This window comes from Pleurodeles waltl, chromosome 7 (assembly GCF_031143425.1).
Source record: "Pleurodeles waltl isolate 20211129_DDA chromosome 7, aPleWal1.hap1.20221129, whole genome shotgun sequence".
In the NCBI taxonomy this organism is placed as follows: Eukaryota; Metazoa; Chordata; class Amphibia; order Caudata; family Salamandridae; genus Pleurodeles; species Pleurodeles waltl.
In genome coordinates, this window is record NC_090446.1 from 57,335,165 (window position 1) to 57,358,154 (window position 22,990).

The 22,990-nt window shown below is 41.6% G+C and overlaps 1 protein-coding gene across 3 annotated transcripts in view; it reads right to left on the minus strand.

Moving 5' to 3' along the window:
* Positions 1-22,990, minus strand: part of LOC138303618 (C-type lectin domain family 2 member B-like) — a 264,075-nt gene that overhangs the window by 150,986 nt on the left and 90,099 nt on the right. For all 3 annotated transcript variants that reach the window (XR_011205427.1, XM_069242911.1, XM_069242910.1), the window contains exon 4: positions 11,635-11,738. Coding sequence is in view for 2 of the 3 variants with exons in the window: in XM_069242911.1 (XP_069099012.1) it covers positions 11,635-11,738 (104 nt within the window). In the remaining variant the exon portion in view is untranslated. The remainder of the gene's footprint in view (positions 1-11,634; positions 11,739-22,990) is intronic.

Genomic DNA, 22,990 nt, shown 5'->3' on the forward strand with positions numbered 1-22,990 from the left:
CTTCTGTTTGCAGGGCACTTTAAGTCAAAAAGAACAAAATAGTACCTCAATCACATCCGGAGCAGCGCACGAGCCCTGGTTAAGTTGAATCAATCAGCTCTTGATCCCGGCTCCACACAGAGGAACAGAAATTATGTTAGGCCTGCCTTGACGAATTACAAGGCTGTAAAGAAGAGTGCCACTTTTTTTTTTAAAACATATAAACAATGAAGGGGAGCGACCCCTTGGGCAACGGTTGCTCCCCTGTGGGACATTTGTTTTTAAAGCCTTTTCTGACCCCCTCCCCCTCCAGGGGAAGATCGGCGTATTTTAATTAGGCCCATCTGCCCCCAAGGGGGGGGGGGGGAAATGAGGGGAAAGGGGCAGAAACCTCTAGACGCCAGTGTTTTTTTTTTTTTTTTAAACAGAAGGGGAGCAGCCCCTTGAGCAAATTTATTTTAGGTCATTTCTGCCCCCCTTTGGGGCAGATCGGCCTATTTTTATTAGGGCAATCTGCCACCAAGGGGACCAGAAACCACTAGACACCAGGGACTTCTTTTTTCACACCACCTTCACGCAATGGGAGCGACCCGTAGGCAAGGTGCGATCACCAGGGGGTGGTGGAGGGAGGGACGGAAGAGATATTTTTGAAGGCGTTTTCTGCTCCCCTAGGGGGCAGATCAGCCTTTTTTAATTAGAAACCACTAGACACCAGCGATTTTGTTTCTTGCACTAATTTTATTTTACTTTTTTTTACAGATGGGGAGCGACCCCTTAAGGCATGGAGGCAATTTCATTTTAGGTCATTTCTGCACCCCCCACCCCCTTGGGGGCGGATCGGACTATTTTTATTTGGTCAATCTGCCCGAAAGACAGGTAGAAACCATTAGACACCAGGGATTTTTTTTTTTTTTTTTTTTTTTTTTAACACAAATGGGGAGCGACCCCTTAGGTAAGGGTCGCTTCCCTGGGAGGCAATTTTAGACCCTTTCTGCCTATTAGGGCAGAAACCACTTAGGCAACAGGGATTGGGGTGGGTGTGGGGGTGTCTGTGTGTGTGTGTGTTTGGGGGTGAAACAGCCCCTTGGGCAAGGGTCGCTCCCCACGGGGGCACATTACTGATGGCCCTTTTTGCCCCCTTTGGGGGCAGATTGGGGCCTATTTTTGTAAGGCCCAACTGCCCCAAAGGGGGACAGAAAGCCCACTGGAGACCAGGGAAGAATTAAAAAAAACAAAAGGGGGAGGGTGGGAGTATGTCCGTACCCTCACCCCAAATGAATAGGGACAGAGTTGTTCTGTCCATCGGTGGGCAGATGGGGCAAATACCCCTGAACCACTCCCCGGTGGCCTACTAGATGCCAGGGAATAAAAATAAACAAATTGTGGGGTTGTGGCTACCAACCAGTATGGGCCTGGTTATGCCACACCCAACTGAAGGAGGGAACAGTCTTTCAGCTCTCCCCCGCACACTAAAAGATCTTATCCCAACGGCAAGCATGACGACATTTGATTTTTTGGGGTTTTAATTTTACATTTGAGCCATGAGAGTTTGGCTAACTCTCAAAATTGTCCCTATGGAATGGTGAGGGCTGCACTTTATGGACTTTGGGATGCTTCCATCTAGAAAAATCTATGAGACCTAGACATCTGAAAACTAAAAATCTGGGTATGTCCTGGGTGGTGGGCTTCACATGCACCCCGCACCATTTTCAAACCCAGAATGCCCTGCAAACCTCCAACTTTGCTGGAAATCACACATTTTTGTGATGGAACCTTCTGGAATCTGAAGGAATCCACAAAATTCCTACCACCCAGCACTGTCACACCTAAACCGATAAAAATTCTTCCCCACATGTCAGCCTAAAAAAGACTTTTGTTTTCCAAACTGCCCTTTGGGACCCGCTTTGGCTCCCCCTCAATTTCAATATGTTTTTGGCTCTTCCCTGTCACAGGCACTTGGCCACCTACACAACTGAGGTATCATTTTTATCAGGAGACTGAGGGGAACGTTGGGTGGTAGGAAATTTGTGGCAGTGCGGTGATCCCACAAAGAAGTGTGGGGAAAATGTGATTTGTTTTCAGCTATTTGAGGTTTGCTGCGGCTCCTGGGTAAGAAAAACTCTGGGGGATCCACGTAAGTCACACCTCCCTGGACTCCCTCAGGATGCTAGTTTTCAGAAATGTCTGGGTTTGGTAGGTTTCCTAGATGGCTGCTGAGCCCAAGACCAAAAACGCAGATAGCCCACCCCTCCCACCACCCCCACCCCCCTTCTGCAAAAGGAGGTCGTTTTGCAATTGATTATTTTGATGTGTCCATGTAGTGTTTTGGGGCATTTCCTGTTGCAGGCGCTCGTCCTACCCACACAAGTGAGGTACCATTTTTAATCAGGAAATATGGCGGAATTCAAGGTAGAAGGAAGTTTGTGGCTCCCTTCAGATTCCTGTACTTTGCAGCACCGAAATGTGTGTTTTTTTTTTTTGCCAGATTGAGGTCTGCTGAGGATTTCGGGTAACAGAACCTGGTGAGAGTGCCACAAGTTACCCCATCCTGGGTTCCCCTAGGTGTTTGTAGGTGCCGGAGGAGCTAGAGGCCAAAATCAACAGCGGGGCACTGGGCAAAAAACACGCCAGATTTCAGTCTAAAAATGTCATGTGTCCATGTTGCGTTTCCTGCCGTGGGCACTAGGCCTACCCACACAAGTGAGGTACCATTTTTATCAGGAGACTTGGGGGAACACAGAATAGAAGAACAAGTGTTATTGCCCCTGGTCTTTCTCTACATGTTTTCCTTCCAAATGTAAGACAGTGTGTTAAAAAAAAAATAAAAAAATAAAAAAATAAAAAAACAACGCATATTTGAGAAATGCCCTGCAATTCACATGCTAGTATGGGGACCCGGTGTTCAGAGATGTGCAAATAACCACTGCTTCCCAACACCTTATCTTTTGCCCATTTTGGAAATACAAAAGGTTTTCTTGATACCTATTTTTTACTCTTTACATTTCACCAAATGAATTGCTGTATACCCGGTATACAATGAAAACCCATTGCAAGGTGCATCTCATTTATTGGCTCTGGGTACCTAGGGTTCTTGATGAACCTACAAGCCCTCAATATCCCCACAACCAGAAGAGTCCAGCAGACGTAACAGTATATTGCTTTCAAAAGTCTGCCATAAGTGGAGAAAGTTACAGAAGAAAATGTGGGCAGAAATGGCTTTTTTCACCTCAAATGTCAATATTTTTTTATTTTAGCTGTTATTTTCTGTAGAAAAACCTTGAAGGGTCTACACAAATGACCCCTTGCTGAATTCCGAATTTTGTCTACTTTTCAGAAATGTTTTGCTGTCTGGGATCCAGCATTGGTTTCATACCCATTTCTGTCACTAACTGGAAGGAGGCTGAAAGCAAAAAAGAATTAGTAAGAATGGGGTATGTAGTGGTAAAATGCCACAATTGTGTTGAAAAATGTGGTTTTCTGATTCAAGTCTACCTGTTCCTGGTAGCTGGGAAGATGGTGATTTTAGCACCGCAAACCCTTTGCTGATGCCACTGTCATGGAAAAAACACATGCTTTCTTCTGCAGTACTTTTTGTTTTACCACCATTTATAAAAAAAAAAACAAAAAAAAAAATGTCTTGCTCTCCTCCAGGGGAACCCACAAACTCTGGATACCTCTAGAATCCCTAGGACGAGCGGCTTGGAGTGTAATTATGAATAAGGATTGTATGAGTTTGTGAGATGGATAATTGTTTTGTGTGACAATGTGTTCCTAGTTCGCAACATTGTAGGAGGTAATGATACAGTGTGAAGACATTCCCTGCTATAGTCAGTCAATGTGAAAGACGGACAAAAAAAGACTGGAAGAATAAAAAAGAAAAACCAATCCAACAATTCACCACATGTTGCCAAGTTTAGCTTTTGAATATGAGACACCTCCATATACTGATGCTGCAGGTACAGCAGCAAGAACTCCTGCTGCAGAAACACCCGACACTCATGCTGGGGGAGATGGTGGTGCAGACACGTTTCTCCTGCTCCTACTGGGGTAATACTGAGTGCACCTACAAAGATAGAAATGACAGCAGTGCCTAGCACTAGAAGAACTAAGCAGCGGAGATACCCGATGCTGGCCCTTAGAAAAAAGTAGTTGAATAAGCAAACAAAAAAAAATTGACATTTTAAAAATTTAATTTGATTAAATGCTTTAGGGAAATGCTGATTTAAATAGATTACTGACCTACAAAGCTGATGAAATACAGTACTTGTTTAAAAAGGGTGCACTATATGTAAGCCAAGCAAATGATAACTCTGAGGAACTGGCTGATGAACTAGAGAGTGACATCAGAAGAATGAAAAATGTGAAACAAAATTACAAAATGGATTTGACTTGATGAAAATAGAGCAATGAGCTTGATTACATTGAGAACTCGCCAAAGATTTAATTGAGTAAACAAATGACTGGAGTGATTCAAAGAAATATCAAGAAAGATGGAAAAAAAGGTCAACATCTAATAAGAAAACAAAGAACAGCAGATTCTAGACAAACACTGGATTGAAAAACTGAAAAGAAATACTGAAACTACGCCCTCAGAAAAAGATCTCCTTTCAGTTGTATCAGCAAAGCATGAGTTGGTTCACCAATTGGGTCATAGGCGCACATCATCGAAACTAGTAATGGGACCCACCTCCCTGGTGTAGAGTTGCTCGTGCATAAGTCTCAAGGTACAGAGACTTATAAAACCGGCTTGAGACTTTTGGTTTTTAGGTCTGGCTTGAAAGCACAGCTATTGGCAGACATTATGTGATTAACCAACAAAAGGAATTTAAGAAGCAGTACCAGGAGAGGGCTTTTGGCTCCACCCACATTGGTAGCCAGTGGTAGATGTTTTGATTGGGCAGAAGGTCGGTGCTTCCACAAAAACAAAATGTACTTGTCCTCCACACATCTGTATTGTTTAATTATCCAGCTGCTTCCGCCAGCAACAGTATGGCTGTCTGAGCTTTAACTTTCAAGGGCGCATATGTGATGTTGTAATGCTATTAAAGTGTCCTACATAACTACATACTTTACATGTTTGTTTTACTCTGGCAGCAACACAAATGGTGAGGGCCATCATTAACCTTAGACTTCAAAGTCCACTTTTATGTTTTAAAGTTCAGGACTACACTAGTATACACAGATTTTTGGGGGTTTGGCTTGACAATGAAACTGCTGCCTTACCTTATGTGATCAACATTAATAAAGAAGCTTTCACAGCCATACTGATGGAGGGACGTAGGCTGTACTAACATGTTGGTTCCGCTGAGTACAGGATTTCATTGGGCTAAATTTGTGTGCTTCCACTAAAACACATCTTGTATTGCACCTTTTGGGTTGTGGCAGAGTTTATACTGAATACAGAAGGACTGAGGTGGTTATGGTGGCAAGCCAAATATCATGGATAAAAGCCTGATCTGTTGGAGATTATGAAATGCTATGATAAAAGCAGTAGGCCTGACATTATTTGAGAAAAGCTTATGTTAAAGTCGATAGGCATTTAAGTGTGGTTTGTATTTCGCTATATTAAAGCTTATTTTGTTACTGTTACATGGAATCTCACAAATGACTATAGTAGGCAATGTTTTTTTGTGTTAGTTACTCAGCATGACAAACCATGGCTATAGAAGGTTTGCTCTGTGAGAATCCCTGTCATGCATCTGTATGATATTTAGTATTTTGTTCAGCCAACTATAACTTTGTAGACCTTTCTAATTTTATGAATGTAACTGACGGTTTCAAACTGCGTTGGTTTTGGTTACAAGCAGTATGCCTGTCTGGTGCACTGGGGACGTTACGTCCAATGCCATAGGTTTGTTCTGCTTATTATGTAACATTATGACAAAGGCAGTCGGTTTAACTTATTAATTGTGAAAAGCAGACATGTTAAAGGCAGTAAGCCATTATCAATTGGTTATCTCTGTCTTACAGGCTACAGACAGGTTTTACTTTTACATGTAATCTCACAGATTACAGTAGTCGGCCGGCCAAGGTTTTGGTGTTGGCCACCCACTCTGGAAAACCCTGTTCTCAATATTTTTTTTTTGCAAACTGTATTTGTCTACATATTTGTATTTTCTAACTGTATACATGATGGTTGATATTCTAGGTGCACCTGAATGTTAGGCAAATTATAAAGCCAATGGTAAATGCTTCTACTGTTCATTAGGAAAGGTCATGTCACATTTCTTAGATTTGATCTGTTTATTATGAAACATTATGAAAAAGCCAGTAGGCATGACCTAATATTGTGAAAAGCATGTGTTAAAGACAGAAGCGTTTTAAGGATGGATTGTAATTACACCGTGCTAATGCCTGTAGGCAAGGAATTTTATTACAAGGATTTTCACAGATTTTACTGTAGTAGGCCAGGATTTTGATGTTCGTGATCCACCCAAACAAACTGCAGGTACAAGCTATACACTACAGTAATCCTTCTTAGGCTCTCTTAGGAGAGATAGGGCCAGATGTACGACCCCGATTTTTGTGACTCATTTGCGAGTCGCAAAACCACATGTACAACAGTGTACTTAACACCGTTTGCAATTCCAAAGGGGTTGCAGATGACCTACCTCATAAATATTCATGCGGTAGGTCGAAACTTGCGACCCCATTGGGAATGGCTGCACTCACAGGGATGGTGGCCTGCTGGGGACAGCGGACCACCATGTCTGGGACTGCTTTGAAATAAAAGTTTTTTTTTTTTTTTTTTTTTTTTTTTTTTTAAATGCAGCCTGTTTTCCTTAAAGGAAAATGGGATGCATTTCAAAAACAAAAATGAAATGTTTTCTTTTCATTATTTCAGTGCAGGCAGTGTGGGTTAGCACCAATTTAGAATTGGTGCTAACTGAGATTGTTTTGTGACTGCATTCATGGTCACAAAACAATCCTACATCGCACTGCGACTCACAATTAGGAAGGGAACCACCCCCTTCCTAATTGCGACTCGCACACCTATTTTTCGTGATTCAGTAAATAGATTACTGAATCGCAAAATAGGGTCTGTACATACCAAAATGCTTTTTTCTTGTCGCAAATGGCCCGATTCTATGAATCGGGCAGTTTGCAACAAGAAAAAAGAATGTAAGGACATCTGGCCCATAGTATTTTGCTTTGTTAACTGTAATTTTATATGCATTTGCAATGTTGTGGCTGTATGCCTGATAGTTGCTTTGTGAAAGCTTACACTCAAGTACAGTGGTCTTGAATTCGTAATGGCAACAATCCAATGAGAATGGCTAAATGCCTTTTGTTTATTCTGAAACCTTATGATATATTATTTTTACGATCAATAGCTTAGGTCTTCTGCATTTAAGTCAATCATTCAAGGATAAATTGCTATTACACTGCACAACACCAGGGTGGATTAATATTACTCTCTAATGAACCGTACAGGTAAGTTTTTTTTGTTATCTCAGATTACTTTAGTAGGCAACAGTTTTGGTGCTAGTTACCCCCATAACAAACCAGGAGTATAGAAGTTTTGTTCTGTGAAAATCCTTGTAAGCCATGTTAAAAGAGAGAGATAGCACTTTGCCAGTAACTTTGGACACATGTACCAGTGTTTCTGGTGGTGCCTTGTGGGAAGTTTACTTCAGTACATTCCCTCTGAGTTGGTCAAGGTGACACGGCAATGATAGGAGCGATAGGCTTAACTGGTGTGCTAGGAAATGTTATTCCCACGGCCATAGGTCTGGCCTGTTTATTATGAAAAGTGATTACAAAGGCAGTAAGCCAGGCTTATTTATTGTGACAAGCATATGGAATCGAAAACAGACCTCCAACAGTGGATTGTTACAGGCTGTAGAGAAGTTTTGCTTGCATGTAAGCTCTCAGATTACCATAGTAATCAAGGGTTTGGTGTTGGTCACCCACTCTTGACTAACCCCAGGAGCTGAATGTCACGGTGATGTTTGTTAGGCCCCATTACGAGGGGTTGTATAAGGTTTGGTCAACTGTAATTTTGTAAATATTGGTATTTTATAAACGTATGCCTGATAGTTGCCAGTTTATGTGCACTTCAGTAGGCCTGGGTTGTTTACAGTGTAAAGCCACTGGTACAGGCTAACAGCGTAATTGGTTCACTGGGAAAAGTTATGTTGGATTCCTTGGGCATGGTATGTTTTTAATGATCAATTAGGTCAAAGTAACTATGGCTTTCTTATGAGAAGCATGTCTTAAAGCTAATAGGCGTCCAATGGTGGGTTGTTAATACACCATGCTAAAGCTTGTAGGCAGGTGTTTTCTTATATGGAATCTCTCTGATTACTGTAGTAGGCAACGGCTTTAGTGCTGGTGACCCACCTGAGCAAATCTTGGGGATAGACTATTTGCACTATGGTAATCCTTACTAGGTTCTATTAGTAGGGATTTTGTATTTATCCGACTACAGTATTTTGTACATATTTGTACTTTTCATATAGTATAACATGATTGAATTGTATGAACCAATGCAGTTGGTCTGATTTGGTTGTGTTGGAAAGTCAGTGATAAAGGTCATAGGCTGATTGTTTATAATGGCAAGTTATGGTAAAGGCAGTAGGCCTCTCATATTTGTGATAGCATACTTTAAAGTCAATAGGTATTAACAGATAGATTGTTATTACTCTGGACTAAAGTCTGCAGATAAGTATTTTGTTTCACAAATTATCTTAATAGGCTTTTGGGGCTTGTTACTCCCTCGGACAGTGGACACAGAAGATTTATACCTTCAGAATCCTTGTTAGGCAATCTTAGGACAGATGGTATTTACTTTGCCAAATGAAAAGCTGTATACTATGTAATTTTATGACTGTTTGCCTGATGGATGCCTTGAGGAAGTGTTTACACTCAGTAGAGGAGGCCTCCGTTGGTTATGGTGTTAAGCCAATGATAACAGCTACTGGTCTGATTGGTTCACTAAGAAAAACTATTTTCTGTTGTCATGGGTCTGATCTGATTAGCGTGAAAAGATATGAAAAGCACCTTAGGTCAGACATATTTGTTGTGAAAAACATACTTTAAAATTAGCAGGCATTTAAGAGTGGATTGTTATTATTCTGTATTAAAGCCTACTGATAGGCATATACTTTAGGGAAACGTCACAGATTGCCTTTGTAGGGAATGATTTCAGTATTGGTTGCAACCTCTAACAAACCTTTTGGGGAGAAGATATGCACTGTAATAATTCTTGCTAAAATCTCTACTTAGCTGTCTGCCAGAACCTTGAAATAAAATGAAATCATTCAATACAACCTCATCCATATCTATAAATGTATATAAATATATATCAATATAGATACATGGAGGGTGTTTGGGTCCACTTTCTTCTGCCATTGGTCTGAATAACATTTACACTCTGCTTCCCTGACAGCGAACTGCATGGGGTAATGGTTTACTCCTCCTCACTCATTGGCTCTCTCACCCTGTGAATGATGGCATTTTCTGATTACATGTGTACATCCACCTGAAAATTATTGCACTTCAGTGTCAGGGCTGGCTGAACAGTCCTTTAGTTTCGAATTTTCTTTTTTTCTAGTTCCTATTTCATTTATTAGCTTCTCCAATTTTTATGTTCATGTTTGAAGGGATTCTACTGCTCTCCATGCATTGCTAACTGGTTGCTTGCAGCTGATTTCATCTGCAGTGCACTACATCCCACATAGCCACTTCCTCTAAACCAGAAGACCATCATGGAATGGTACTGTCCACAGGGTATCATTGTTTTACCATTCCAAGATGGCCACCATGTTGGTTCTAAATGCAGCAGTCATGCTTGAGCTTTAAAATAGACTATTTACAATATCTTTGTAAGACGTACACTCACTGCTATGTTTAGTTTAATTTTTGCAAGCATAAGCACATTGTGTTTAGAAGGCAGCATGTTTTGTTTTTTGTACTCCAAGATTGAATAGGATTTATTGCGGTTATATCAGTGATTGAATGCAAGAATGCTTAAGTGAATGGATGCATGAATGCGTGAGTGACAGTATGCAGGAGGACTTACTGGTTGCCTAAACCTATCAATAACACAAAAAGCATTTTCACCAATAAGGCAGAACGTACTGGCACTGCCAATGCTTGTTTTGCCTTTAAGAAAAAAGTCCAATCGCTCTACTGCTACATTTCACAGGATCACAAGGGCATGCCAAGGCTTTTGTGAAGTTTCCAACCTCTAAATTACAGTGGCTGCCTAAGATTTTCTTTGTAATAAGCATTGCATCCATGGCAATAGTAATTAACTAGATTACCTTAGCACATCATATGTTCAGATTTTCATGTCCCTCTTACATGTGCGAGTTTGTTTTGTGCCTGTGTGTATCTAGTTTAGTTTATTTATTTAACCCAATAGTTGTGAGATGATAGTGCCTTCGATGCCCGTTTGGAGACAGCTTCTGACAATCAGACATATCACTGAAGTAGAGCTGTGCCTTTAACAGTGTGGCTGTGATTATATAGACCATGCACTGACCCAGAAAGGACAGAGGCACACCGATGATGAAGATAGAGTCATCAACCTGTGCAGTCTTGTGACCAGAAAAGGGTGGGGGACACCGAGGAAGCCAAGGAATGTTGCCAGTGAACAGAGTGCAGCAATGACTTCAGAACTGCTACCTTGTCAATGGAACATGAGCAGAGCCCCAGGTCTGCCACGAGTAGCAGCCAGTACTTACTGCAACAACGGAGGAGCACGGTGTAGGTCCGGTTCCGTTCTGGCTGCATGTAGACTATCATCATTGCCAGCACCAGTCGAAGTCACCCTAGACTCAGGACAGCTAAATGCTTCCAGGCCTTCTGTCTGATCTCCAGATGGAATGGGAAAGACTGAACCTCACATCACAAAACCTTTGTGGGTGGAATCTGCTCTGATTAGAGCGCCAAAGGGCCAGACACATGACTTTGAATAGCCATATTCTCCAGCCAGGCCTAACCTGGTTGTTGCCTCAAGGTAATGCAGAATGACCCAAGTCTGTAGTTAAAAAAGCTAGGCACTGATGTCCACAAGGACAGTGTTAGAATACAGGTCTTAAAAAGAGTGTGTTATTTTTTTGTGTACTGTATTTCGCTTTTTAGACATGGTTATTGAGGCTGCTGAACGTACAGTTTAGATGCGAGCCTGTGTTCACTTTTCACTTAACTCATCTTCAAGAAGCCTTGAACTGCTCAGCTTGTGGTACTACGGAGAGTCCAGTGCTGAAGGGATACCTAGCCCAGTTGCTCAAATAATATGGAGGGCCTGGAAAATCAGGAGTAAAAGTCCTCATTCACCACAGTTGGGCCCAGTAAAATCTGCTTGCCCCGTGGAGCTCTAAATGGGGTTCTGGCAATGACAAACACTTTACATGGCTTTCCCATACCCTCATTGATCTTGGGCATTAGGAGAGATAGATGGGTCCTTTGGGGCACAAGAATCACTGATGACCTCTATCTTTTCCCCTGTCTTTATTAAGCCAATTATGGACAAAAATGCAGCCCTAGTCTCTTAATTCAAGACAGATACTAGTACCTTTCATGCAGGCAGTCCAGGTATCACAAAGTGTGTAATTTGAGAAAGTTGTGCCTGTGATCAGTTCATTGTTTGGCATTAGTGACTTAAACATGTTGGACACTGAGTTTAGGAAAAGACTGAGAACTTGCCAGTTGTTGAATTCAGTGCCATTGACCCATTTCCACTGTTGATTAGATTCCCTCTGCAAACCAATCCAATGATACCGAGTCCCTTTGTAACGCAGCATGAAATCCTGTAAAAAACAAAATAAAGGGACACAGAGAAATGCAGATTAGAGTTGAGGACAGTAGGTCATGGAGGTGCAGAGTGCAAGCTGACAGAGATATTTCCAAATTAGACGAATATATTTTGTAGACAGTTGTGAACTGCGAAGAGAAAAACAAGACTGCAACCTAAACTTGAACATTCTTAGATTGGCACACTCATTTGGCCAACTTGATTCATACAAAATGTTAGCAGGTCACTGAAAAAAAAAAAAAAAAAAAAAAGAGGTAATTTGATTCACATAACTGCCTTTCAGTGTTTGTGGGTAATTTTCAAAGGTCATCTCTACAAAACTGTAGGACAGCCAATTTGTCATATAGCTGTAACAACCTATAGCCACAAAAAAGATGATGTTAATACAGTCATAGAAAGAAACCACCAAGGGCTGGAGTCACATAGACCGTTCAATGACTGTGCATGGATACCTACCATCCATGGACCACTATTTCACTAGGCAAGCAGCAGCTGAAATGTTTTCCTCTACTTGAGGAAATCATGGACTTGCTTATGGCCTGCTCGACACCTTTATCTGCTGTCAGACCATTGTAGGTGTTCTATTCGCCGAATGACAAGTGCACTACAGTCACCACATAGCACATACTGGTGAACAGAACAGAACATAAGCCACGCTGTCAAGGAGTACCCCCCTAGCCTTGATTAGTTTTTGAAGTGCTTTTTAGTGAACTTATGTATACAACACAAGGACCACCCTATTTGTCCAAAAGAACCATTCTAAGTATAAAAAGCCTTACAAATGTCCAATGGAACTCATTCGCCAACACTTCTGCTTTAGACGGGTGCAAACTCAGTTACTAACTTGTATGAAAATCAATGTTATTAAAAAAGGGTACAGGACAAAATGTCTTGTATGATAATGATTTTCACATTTTAAGTATAAGAACAATATACAGAACTGTCTGAATAACCAAGCGGCCCGATATATGTTGAAATCCCCTCCCTAAGTTGCTTCCAAAACATGTTATGGTTTACCAGGAGATATCGTATGAACAGGCAGGATCTCTGCTTTTGTTTGATAGATAATCATATGCAACCTTGGGATCTGTTCAGTGTCTTGTTCTATGTTGTTGTGTGTGTATGTGTATGGAAAATTTCACTTACCCAGTGTACATCTGTTTGTGGCATGTTCTGCTCCAGATTCACATGCTATGCATATGGATTTCGACATCTAGTGTTGGGATCGGAGTGTTCCAAGTTGTTTTTCTTCGAAGAAGTCTTTTGGAGTCACGGGATCGAATGACGACTCCACTTTGGTTCCATTGCGCATGGGCATCGGCTCCACTGTTAGATTGTTTTCCCGCAGAGTGTAAAGGCAGGAGTGATAGAGTATATAAGTGAAAAAGAAAGATGTCCATGCAAATGTATGTGTAAAATGTTAATTTAAATGACTACAGGTTTACGGGGAGGAGGGAGGGTGCATGTGAATCTGCAGCAGAACATGCCACGAACAGATGTTAACTGGGAAAGTGACATTTTCCATTCGATGGCATGTGTAGCTGCAGATACACATGCTATGCATAGCCTACAATCCAGTTTGGCCTCCCAAAAAATAGCGGTGGCTAGCCTGTAGGAGTTGAAGTGGTTTGAAATAATATTCTTAGAACAGCTTGTCCTACTGTGGCTTGTTGTTGTGATAATACGTCTACACAGTAGTGTTTAGTAAATCTATGAGGTGTTGACCATGTAGCTGCTTTACATATTTCAGCCATTGGTATATTTCCTAAAAAAATACATTGTTGCACCTTTCTTTCGTGTAGAATCTGCCTTGGGAGTGACTAGAAGTTGTCTTTTTGCTTTGATAAAGCATGTTTGTATGCACCTTACAATCCATCTTGCTAACCCTTGTTTTGATACAGGATTGCCTCTATGTGGTTGTTGGAAAGCCACAAAAAGTTGTTTAGTCTTTCTAATTTGTTTAGTTCTGTCTATATAGTACATTAGAGCTCTTTTGAGGTCTAATGCATGTAGAGCTCTTCCTGCAACAGAGTATGGCTGTGGGAAGAAGACTGGCAGTTTCACTGTTTGATTAATATGAAATGGTGAGACTACTTTTGGTAGAAATGTTGGATTTGTTCTTAGCACAACTTTATGTTTGTGTACTTGGAAGAAATGTTCCTCAAGAGTAAAAGCTTGGATTACACTCACTCTTCTTAAAGAAGTAATTGCCACTGGGAAGGCAACTTTCCATATTAGAAATGTAATTTGGCATGAGTGCATGGGTTCAAAGGGTGGACCCATAAGTCTTGTAAGTACTATATTTAAATTCCAAGATGGCTGGTGGTGTTCTTGGTGGAATTATGCGTTTTAAGCCTTCCATGAAAGCTTTAATGACAGGAACTCTAAATAAAGAGCTATGTTGAATATTTTGCAAATATGCAGAAATTGAAGTAAGGTGTATTTTTATTGAAAAAAAAATGCTAAATTTGATTTTTGTAAATGAAGTAGCACGCAATATTTTGTATTGATGATGTAAGAGGATCTATATTTTTAGATTGACAGTAATAGACAAATCATTTCCATTTGTTTGCATAGCACTGTCTAGTAGTGGGTTTTCTTGCTTGTTTAATAACTTACATACATTCTGATAAGAGTTGTAAGTATCCAAATTCTATGACTTCAGGAGCCAAATTGCTAGATTGAGAGCATTGGGGTTTGGATGTCTGATTTGACTTCTGTTTTGTGTTAACAGATCCGGTCTGCATGGGAGTGTGGTACTACAGATAGATCTAGTAATAATGTGTACCATGGCTGACATGCCCATGTTGGTGCTACGAGTATCATGTTGACTGAAGTTTGATGCAACTGGTTGACTTAAAATGGAAGGAGTGGGAGAGAGGGAAAAGAGTAAGCAAATATCCCTGACCAATTGATCCATAGAGAATGCCCTTGGATAGCGGATGTCTGGACGTGAAGTTTTGGCATTTTGTGTTTTCGCTTGTTGCGAATAGGTCTATGCTTGGTGTTCCCCACTTTCAAAAGTATGTTTGAAGTACCTGAGGATGAATCTCCCATTCATGAGTTTGTTGGTGATTTCTGCTGAGGATATCTGCCAACTGATTGTCTATCCCTGGAATGTATTGCGCTAATAAATGAATTGGGTTGTGGATTGCCCATTTCAAAATTTTTAGGGCTAGAAGGGACAGCTGGGAAGAATGTGAGGTAATACATGGTTGTCATGTTGTCTGTTGTGATAAGAACATTCTTCTGTGTGAGAAGAGGTTGAAAGGCTTTTAAAGGTGAGAAGCACAGCTAATAACTCCAAGTGGTTTATGTGTAGCTGTTTCTGTTTGACATCCCATTGTCCTTTAATGTTGGGATTCTTTAGGTGAGCTCCCCAACCAATCATTGATGCATCTGTTGTAATTATGCTTTGAGGCACAGGGTCTTGAAATTACCGCCCTTTGACTAAATTGGCGCAATTCCACCACTGAAGGGACATATATGTTTGGCGGTCTATCAACACTAGCTCTTGGAGTTGACCATGTGCCTGTGACCATTGTTGTGCAAGGCACTGTTGTAAGGGCCGCATGTTTAATCTTGCGTGTGGAACAACTGCAATGCAAGATGCCATCATTCCTAGTATTTTCATGACAAATCTTACAGTATATTGTTGATTTGGTTGTATTTGTGGAATTAGATTTTGGAAAGCCTGTATCCTTTGTGTATTTTGGATATGCTAGAGCTCGTTGAGTATTTAGAATCACACCCAAATACGGTTGTAGTTGTGCTGGTTGAAGGTGTGACTTTTGGTAGTTTAGAGAGAAACCTAGTGTGTAGGGTTTATATTACATAAAGTGTAGGATTTTGGCACTGTATACGACTGCTTGATTTTATTAGCTAGATATGGAAAGACATTTATATGTTGTCTTCTTAGGTAGGCTGCTGCTACTGTCAGGCACTTTGTGAATACCCTTGGAGCTGTTGTTATTCCAAAAGGTAACACTGACTGGAAGTGTTTTTCTTGAATGACAAACCGGAGGTATTTTCTGTGAGCAGGATGGATGGGTATGTGGAAATACGCATCCATGAGGTCTAAGGCGGATCATAAAATCTTGTTTTTGTAGCAGTGGGATAACATCCTGTAGAGTTACCATGTGAAAATGTTGTGATAGGATGTAAAAATTGAGGGGGCTGAGGTCTAATATTGGCCTGAGGGTGCCATCTTTTTGGGGAATTAGAAAGTTTAGTGAATAAACTCCTATTGCTAGCTGAGAATGTGGAACTAACTTTATTGCTTGTTTGAGTAGCAGAGATTGGACCTCTTTTTGTAACAGAACTGTATGTTCTGGGGTTAACTTGTGAAACCTTGGTGGAATATTTGGAGGAGTGTTTATCAATTCTAGGCAATAACCATTGCGGATAATTGATAACACCCAGTTGTCTGTGGTGATATTTTGCCAGTGTGTGTGAAACTGTTGTAGTCCCCCCCCCCCATACAGGAGAGTTGTGGAGTGGAAGGACGTGAGGGAAGTCACTATTTTGGCTATGTTTCTGATTGTTTAGAGGTTTGGAATTTACCTCCAAGTATTGTCCTCTATTTGTGCCTCTAAAACCACCTCGTTGGTACTGGGTTTGGTAGGCTGGTTTTGTTGATGCCTCTGACAGTTGTGGTATGAAACCTTCTCGAAACGGAGTTTTACGAAATTACCCTCTATATGGTGTAGAATAGAGTGCACCCATTGCCTTGGCTGTGTGAGTAGTTTGGTAGTTTTTCTTAATGCGGTGTCTACCTCTGGTCCAAAAAGTTTTTTTTATTTTTTATCAAGGGGCATGTTTAACACAGCCTGTTGTATTTCTGGCTTGAAACCAGAGGATCTCAGCCATGAAAGTCTACAAATAGTGACTGCTGTGTTTATACTCCTTGCAGCGGTATCTGCTGCATCAAGGGCAGATCTTATTTGGTTATTCGTGATAGCTTGCCCTTCTTCTACTACCTGTTGAGCCCTTTTTTGGTGCTCTTTGGGGAGATGCTGTGTTATATCCTGCATCTCGTCCCAATGGGCTCTATCGTAATGAGCTAGCAGTGCCTGGGAATTTGCTATTCTCCATTGGTTTGCTGCTTGGGACGCAACCCATTTTCCCGCAGCATCAAATTTTCTGCTTTCCTTATCAGGAAGGGGTGCATCTCCGGAGGACTGACTATTTGGTCTCTTCGTGGCAGCACTAACCACTACTTAATCAGGTGGTACCGGATGTGTGATGTAATCAGGGTCAGAAGGTGCGGGTTTGTCCTTTTTCTCTATTCTAGAAGTTACAATTCGTGCTTTTACAGGATCATTAATAATTTTGTCTGCATGCTTTACCATGCCTGGTAGCATTGGGAGGCATCGGTACATAGCATGAGTTGAGGATAATGTACTGAATAAAAAAAAATAAAAAAATCTTCCTCTAGTGGTTCTGTGTGCATTGTAACCCCATGATAGGCTGCAGCACTCGCTATCACCCGATTATATACTGTTGTATCTTCAGGTGGAGATGGTTTAGAGGGGTAGCTGTCTAGGTCGTTGCTTGGGATGGGATCAGGGTCGTAAAGATCCCATGGATCAATAGTGTTGTGTTGTGAGTCATACGAATGCGTTTGAGAATGCATTGGCGTAGGACTTATCTGAGGAGAGGTAGGTAGGGGTGGAGAATGAGGAGGAGAAGACTGAGAAGGTGCTGGCTTCTCTTTCTGTTTTGGCACTTTAGCGGGGGGCTACACAGTGTCCAATTCCTCCTGAAATCCCATCTTTCGCTTTGTTTTTAAAGGAGGCGCTGTGATAATTCTCCCTGGTTCTTTATGGATGTGTATCCTGGACTGTTTTTCATCCATAATTTGAAGGATTGGTTCACTCCGACTCCTCCTCTGAGGTTTTATGGCTTGAAGTATTTTTGAAAGTCTGTGTTCCTCTGTATATCCTGTCTTTTTTGGCTCCGAAATGGGATGTTTTTTCGGGATCGAAAATTATGAGGGAGGTCTCTGCTCCGAAACAGTTTCTTATTTTCAACTCTGAAAATTGTTGTCTACTGGAGTATGAAATTGAGGTTTTTGTCCACGCCAAAGCCTTCGGAGGGGTGACCTTTTTCGGTGCCGAACTCGAGGGTCGGTCACAGACAGTCTTTTTCCCGGGCCGAGCCATGGCCTTCTGGTACTGGCCTCCCAAGCCCTTCTGTTTTTTTCTTATGTAGGTGTGCAAGGGCAGATGTACTCACACGCTGGGCGGCTGTGATGGGTCTGTCTTCTTCGGATTCATGCTCAGACTCTGTATCTTGGATCGAGACTGCTGTCTGCATTTGTTGTTCTTCCGTTATATCAAAATGTTCTCCAGTCTTCTACGCCATTTTGAGCCTTCTTGCTCTTTGGTCCCTCAGAGTCTTTTTGATCTGACGATCAACAGGCCTCGCAGTTTTCCTCTCGATGGTCTGGGGAAAGGCATAGATTGCAAACCAGATGTTGGACTGTGTATGGGTATTTTGCGTGGCCCTGGAGGCAGAATTGGAATGTAGTCCGATCCACAAGTCTCTCCACGCGTTCGGCCCGAATTGGGGGCGCGCCCACCCCGAAGGGCGAACAAAGTTGTTTCCCGACGGTACTGCTGTTTCGATGGAAGGTGACTAACGCGATTGATACAATACTGATGAAACAGAATTTTTTTTTTTAAGTTTTCCAAATTGAAACCTCAGAGAGGAAACAAGTCCAAACTTGACGGCAGAAGGAAAACAATCTAACAATGGAGTTGATGCCCATGCGCAATAGAACCGAAGAGGAGTCACTCCATCTCGTGACTCTAAAAGACTTCTTTGAAGAAAAACAACTTGTAACACTCCGAGCCCAACACTAGATGTCGGAATCCATATGCATAGCATGTGTATCTGCAGCTACACATTGAACATGTGTGTACATATATATACACACACACACACACATATATATATATATATATATATATATATATATATATGGAAAATGTCACTTACCCAGTGTACATCTGTTCATGGCATGTAGTGCTGCAGATTCACATGCTGTGCATATAATCACCATCTAGTGTTGGGCTCAAAGTATCAACAAATTGTTGTTTTTCTTCTAAGAAGATTTTTTTCCTGAGTCACGGGATCGAGTGACTCCTCTCGGTGATTGTGCACAAGGGCATCGACCCCTTTGTTAGATTGTTGGCCCACAGGAGGGTGAAGTAAGGAATGAAGAATTATGTATGAACAAATATATAAAGAAAGTGAAGAATTTGTCCATGCTAATTATATACATATTTACATGATAAACTACTACAACAGCTACTGGCTTCCGGGGAGGAGGGAGGTCGCATGTGAATCTGCAGCACTACATGCCACAAATGGATGAACACTGGGAAGTGACATTTTCTGTTTGATGGCATGTGTAGCTGCAGACATTTGCTTGTTGTCTAGATAACACATCTACACAGTAGTGTTTAGTAAATGTGTGTGGTGTGGACCATGTGGCTGCTTTGCATATGTCTGTCATTGGTATATTTCCTACAAATGCCATTGAAACACCTTTCTTTCTAGTGGAATGTGCTGTCGGAGTTAATAATAGCTGTCTTTTAACTTTAAGATAGCAAGTTTGAATACACTTTACAATCCATCCTGCTAATCCTTGCTTGGAAATAGAGCAAAATAATTTAGAAAATCTAAGCAATCTTTTTGTTGCTTTCCAACAACCTCATAAAGGTAATCCTGTCTACATAATACTTTAGAGCTCTTTTGAGATCAAGAGTGTGAAGAGCTCTTTCAGCAACTGAATCCGGCTGTGGAAAGAAGACTAGCAATTCCACTGACTGATTAATGTGAAATGGTGAAACCACTTTGGGTAGAAATGTTGGATTTGTCCTTAGTACTATTTTGTGTTTGGGTACTTGGAAGAAGGGTTCTTCTAAGGTGAATCTTTGAATTTCACTTACTCTTCTTAAGAAAGTAATTGATACAAGGAAAGCAACCTTCCATGAGAGAAATTGAATAGCACAAGAATGCATTGGTTGGAATGGTGGTCCCATAAGTCTTGTGAGTACAATGTTGAGGTTCCGTGCAGGAGCTGGTGGAGCTGTAGGTGGAATAACTCTTTTAAGCCCTTCCATAAAAGCTTTTATGACAGGAATTCTAAACAGAGAGGTATGTTGTCTGTTTTGGAGGTAGGCTAACATTGCAGTTAAATTAATTTTAATAGATGAATATGCAAGATTTGCTTGTTGTAAATAAAGCAAATAACATATAATATGTTATACTGATGCTTTAAGTGGATCGATGTCTTTAGGATGGCAGTAATATATAAACGTTTCCATTTATTTGCGTAGCTCTGCCTGGTTGTAGGTTTACATGCTTGTTTTAGAATGTCCATGCATTCTGATGGAAACTGTAAATATCCAAATTCTATGACCTCAGGAGACAAATTGTCAGGTTGAGCATCCTGGGATTGCGATGCCCGATTTGACCTTTGTTTTGAGTCAACAGGTCTGGTCTGCTTGAGAGCTTGTGATGTGGTACTACTGACAGATCTAATAGTATTGTGTACCAGTGTTGACGTTCCCACATGGGAGCTATGAGTATCAAACTGAATTAACAGGAGAGGAGGAAAAAGTGTAAGAAATATCGCCGGACAATTGATCCATAGAGCATTGCCCTTGGATTGAGGGTGTGGGTATCTGGACGCGAAGATTTGGCATTTTGCGTTTTCTCTTGTTGCAAAAAGGTCTAGGTTTGGTGTTCCCCACATCTGAAAGTAATACTGAATTACTTGTGGGTAGATCTCCCATTCGTGTATTTGTTGCTGCGTCCTGCTTAAGAGGTCCGCTAGCTGGTTGTGTATCCTTGGGATGTATTCCGCTGGCAGGTGGAAGCGATTGTGAATTGCCCATTTCCAAATTGTTTGTGCTAAGAGGGACAATTGGGATGAGTGTCCCCCCCCCCCCCCCTATTTATGCAGATAATACATTGTTGTCAAGTTGTCTGTCCGTCTGTCTGTCTGTCCTTATTAAGACTATTTTGTGTATGATCTGTGGTTGGAATGCTTTGATGGCTAAAAACACTGCCAGCAATTCCAGGTGGTTTATGTGGTAAGTTTGCTGGATTGAGTCCCACTCCCCCCTGTATTGTTAGATTGTTGAGATGGGCTCCCCAACCTGTCATGGATGCATCTGTCGTGATTATGGTCTGTGGCACAGAGACCTGGAATGGACGCCCTTTTGATAAGTAGGCGTGATTCCACCATTGCAGAGATTTGTATGTTTGGCGGTCCAACAACACTAGATCCTGTAGTTGACCCTGTGCCCGAGACCATTGTTGCAAGAGACACTGCTGCAGTGGCCTCGTGTTTGGACGTGCATTTGGCACTATTGCTATGCATGATGTCATCATCCCTAACAGCCTCATGACAAATCTGATTAAGTTTGATTGACCTGCAATTGTGAAAGGAGTGTGAAACGCTTGTATTCGTTGTGGATCTGGGGGGGCTAATGCTGACTGAGTGTTCGGAATTGCTCTCAGATAAGGTTGTACTTGTGCTGGCTGAAGGTGAGATTTCTGGTAATTGATTGTGAATCCTAATTTGTGTAGGGTATCTACCGTGTATTGTGTGCTGTTGACATTTTAGAATGGTGCTGGCTTTTATTAGCCAGTCGTCTAGATAAGGGAAGACATGTATGTGCTGCCTTCTGAGGGATGCTGCGACTACAGCTAGGCATTTTGTGAATAGTCTTGGTGCTGTTGTTACCCCAAAGGGTAGCACTTTGAAGTGATAGTGCTTGCCTGCTATTACAAACCTTAGGTACTTGCGATGAGCTGGGTCTATAGGAATGTGGAAGTGAGCGTCCTTTAGGTCTAACACTGTCATGTAATCTTGTTTTTGTAACAAGGGAATGACCTCCTGTAAGTGACCATGTGAAAATGCTCTGACAGGATATATTGATTTAGAGGCCTGAGATCGAGAATGGGTCAGAGTGCCATCCTTTTTTGGTATGAGGAAGTATAGAGAATATACTCCTGTGCCTTGCTGACTGATTGGAACTAATTCTATTGCCTGTTTTAGAAGTAGAGACTGTAACTCTTGTTTGAGCAGAGCAGTGCGTTCGAGGTAGAGCCTGTGAAAACAGGGTGGAATGTTTGGTGGAGTACAGATGAGTTCTAGGCAATAACCATTGTGAATAATTGCCAGTACCCATTGATCTGTTGTAATTTGTTGGCAGTGAGAATGGAAATGTTGCAGTCTTCCTCCCACAGGAGCTGTATGTTGCTGTGGAACGGATGGTAAGTCATTGTTTTGAGGAGGTAGGGGGACCTTTTTTAGGCAGAGAATTTACCCCTGGACCTGAAATGTCTTCTGTAAGAACCCTGGAAGACTAGAGTAGTACTGTTGTCCCTGTTTAGATTGGGAGGTAGAGGCCTCTGCAGTTTGGGATTTAAATCCTCCTCTAAACTGAGGTTTTCAAAAGGAACCCCGAAATGGTGTAGTATAAAGGGCTCCCATGGCCTTTGCTGTTTCTGAGTCCTTTTTTAGTTTATCAATTGTGTCCACCTCTGGTCCAAAAGCTGCTGTTTATTGAACTGCGTATTAAGGTCCACCTGCTGTATCTCAGGTTTAAAACATGAGGACCTCAAACAAGCACGTCGCCTGATGGTCATGCTGGTGTTTATTCCTCTAGCTCCAGTATCAGCTGCATCTAGATCAGACCCAGTTTGGTTGTTTGCGATAGCTTGCCCTCCTCCACTATATGATGCGCCGTCTTTTGATGTTCTCTGGGGAAATATTGCAAGAATTCTTGCATCTCATCCCAATGTGCCCTGTCGTACCTAGCTAACAGGGCTTGGGAATTAGCAATATGCCATTGATTGGCTGCTTGTGTTGCTACCCTTTTACCTTTTGTGTCAAGTTTACGGCTTTCTTTGTCAGGGGGAGGAGTATCCATAGATGACTGGCTGTTCACGCACTTCCTGGCTGCACTGACTACAATGGAGTCTGGTGGTTGGTGCAGGCTTATATTGCTTATCAATTCTGGGTGTTAGAACTCTAGCTTTAACAGGCTCTTTAAGGATATCGTCTGCATGTTTGATCATACCAGGGAGCATTGATAAACACTGGTACTGCTTGTGAGTTGAGGATAGGGTGTTGAAAAGGAAATCCTCTTCTAATGGTTCAGCATGCATTTGCACCCTATGATATGCAGCTGCCCTGAGACAACCGGATTGTATGCTGTTGTA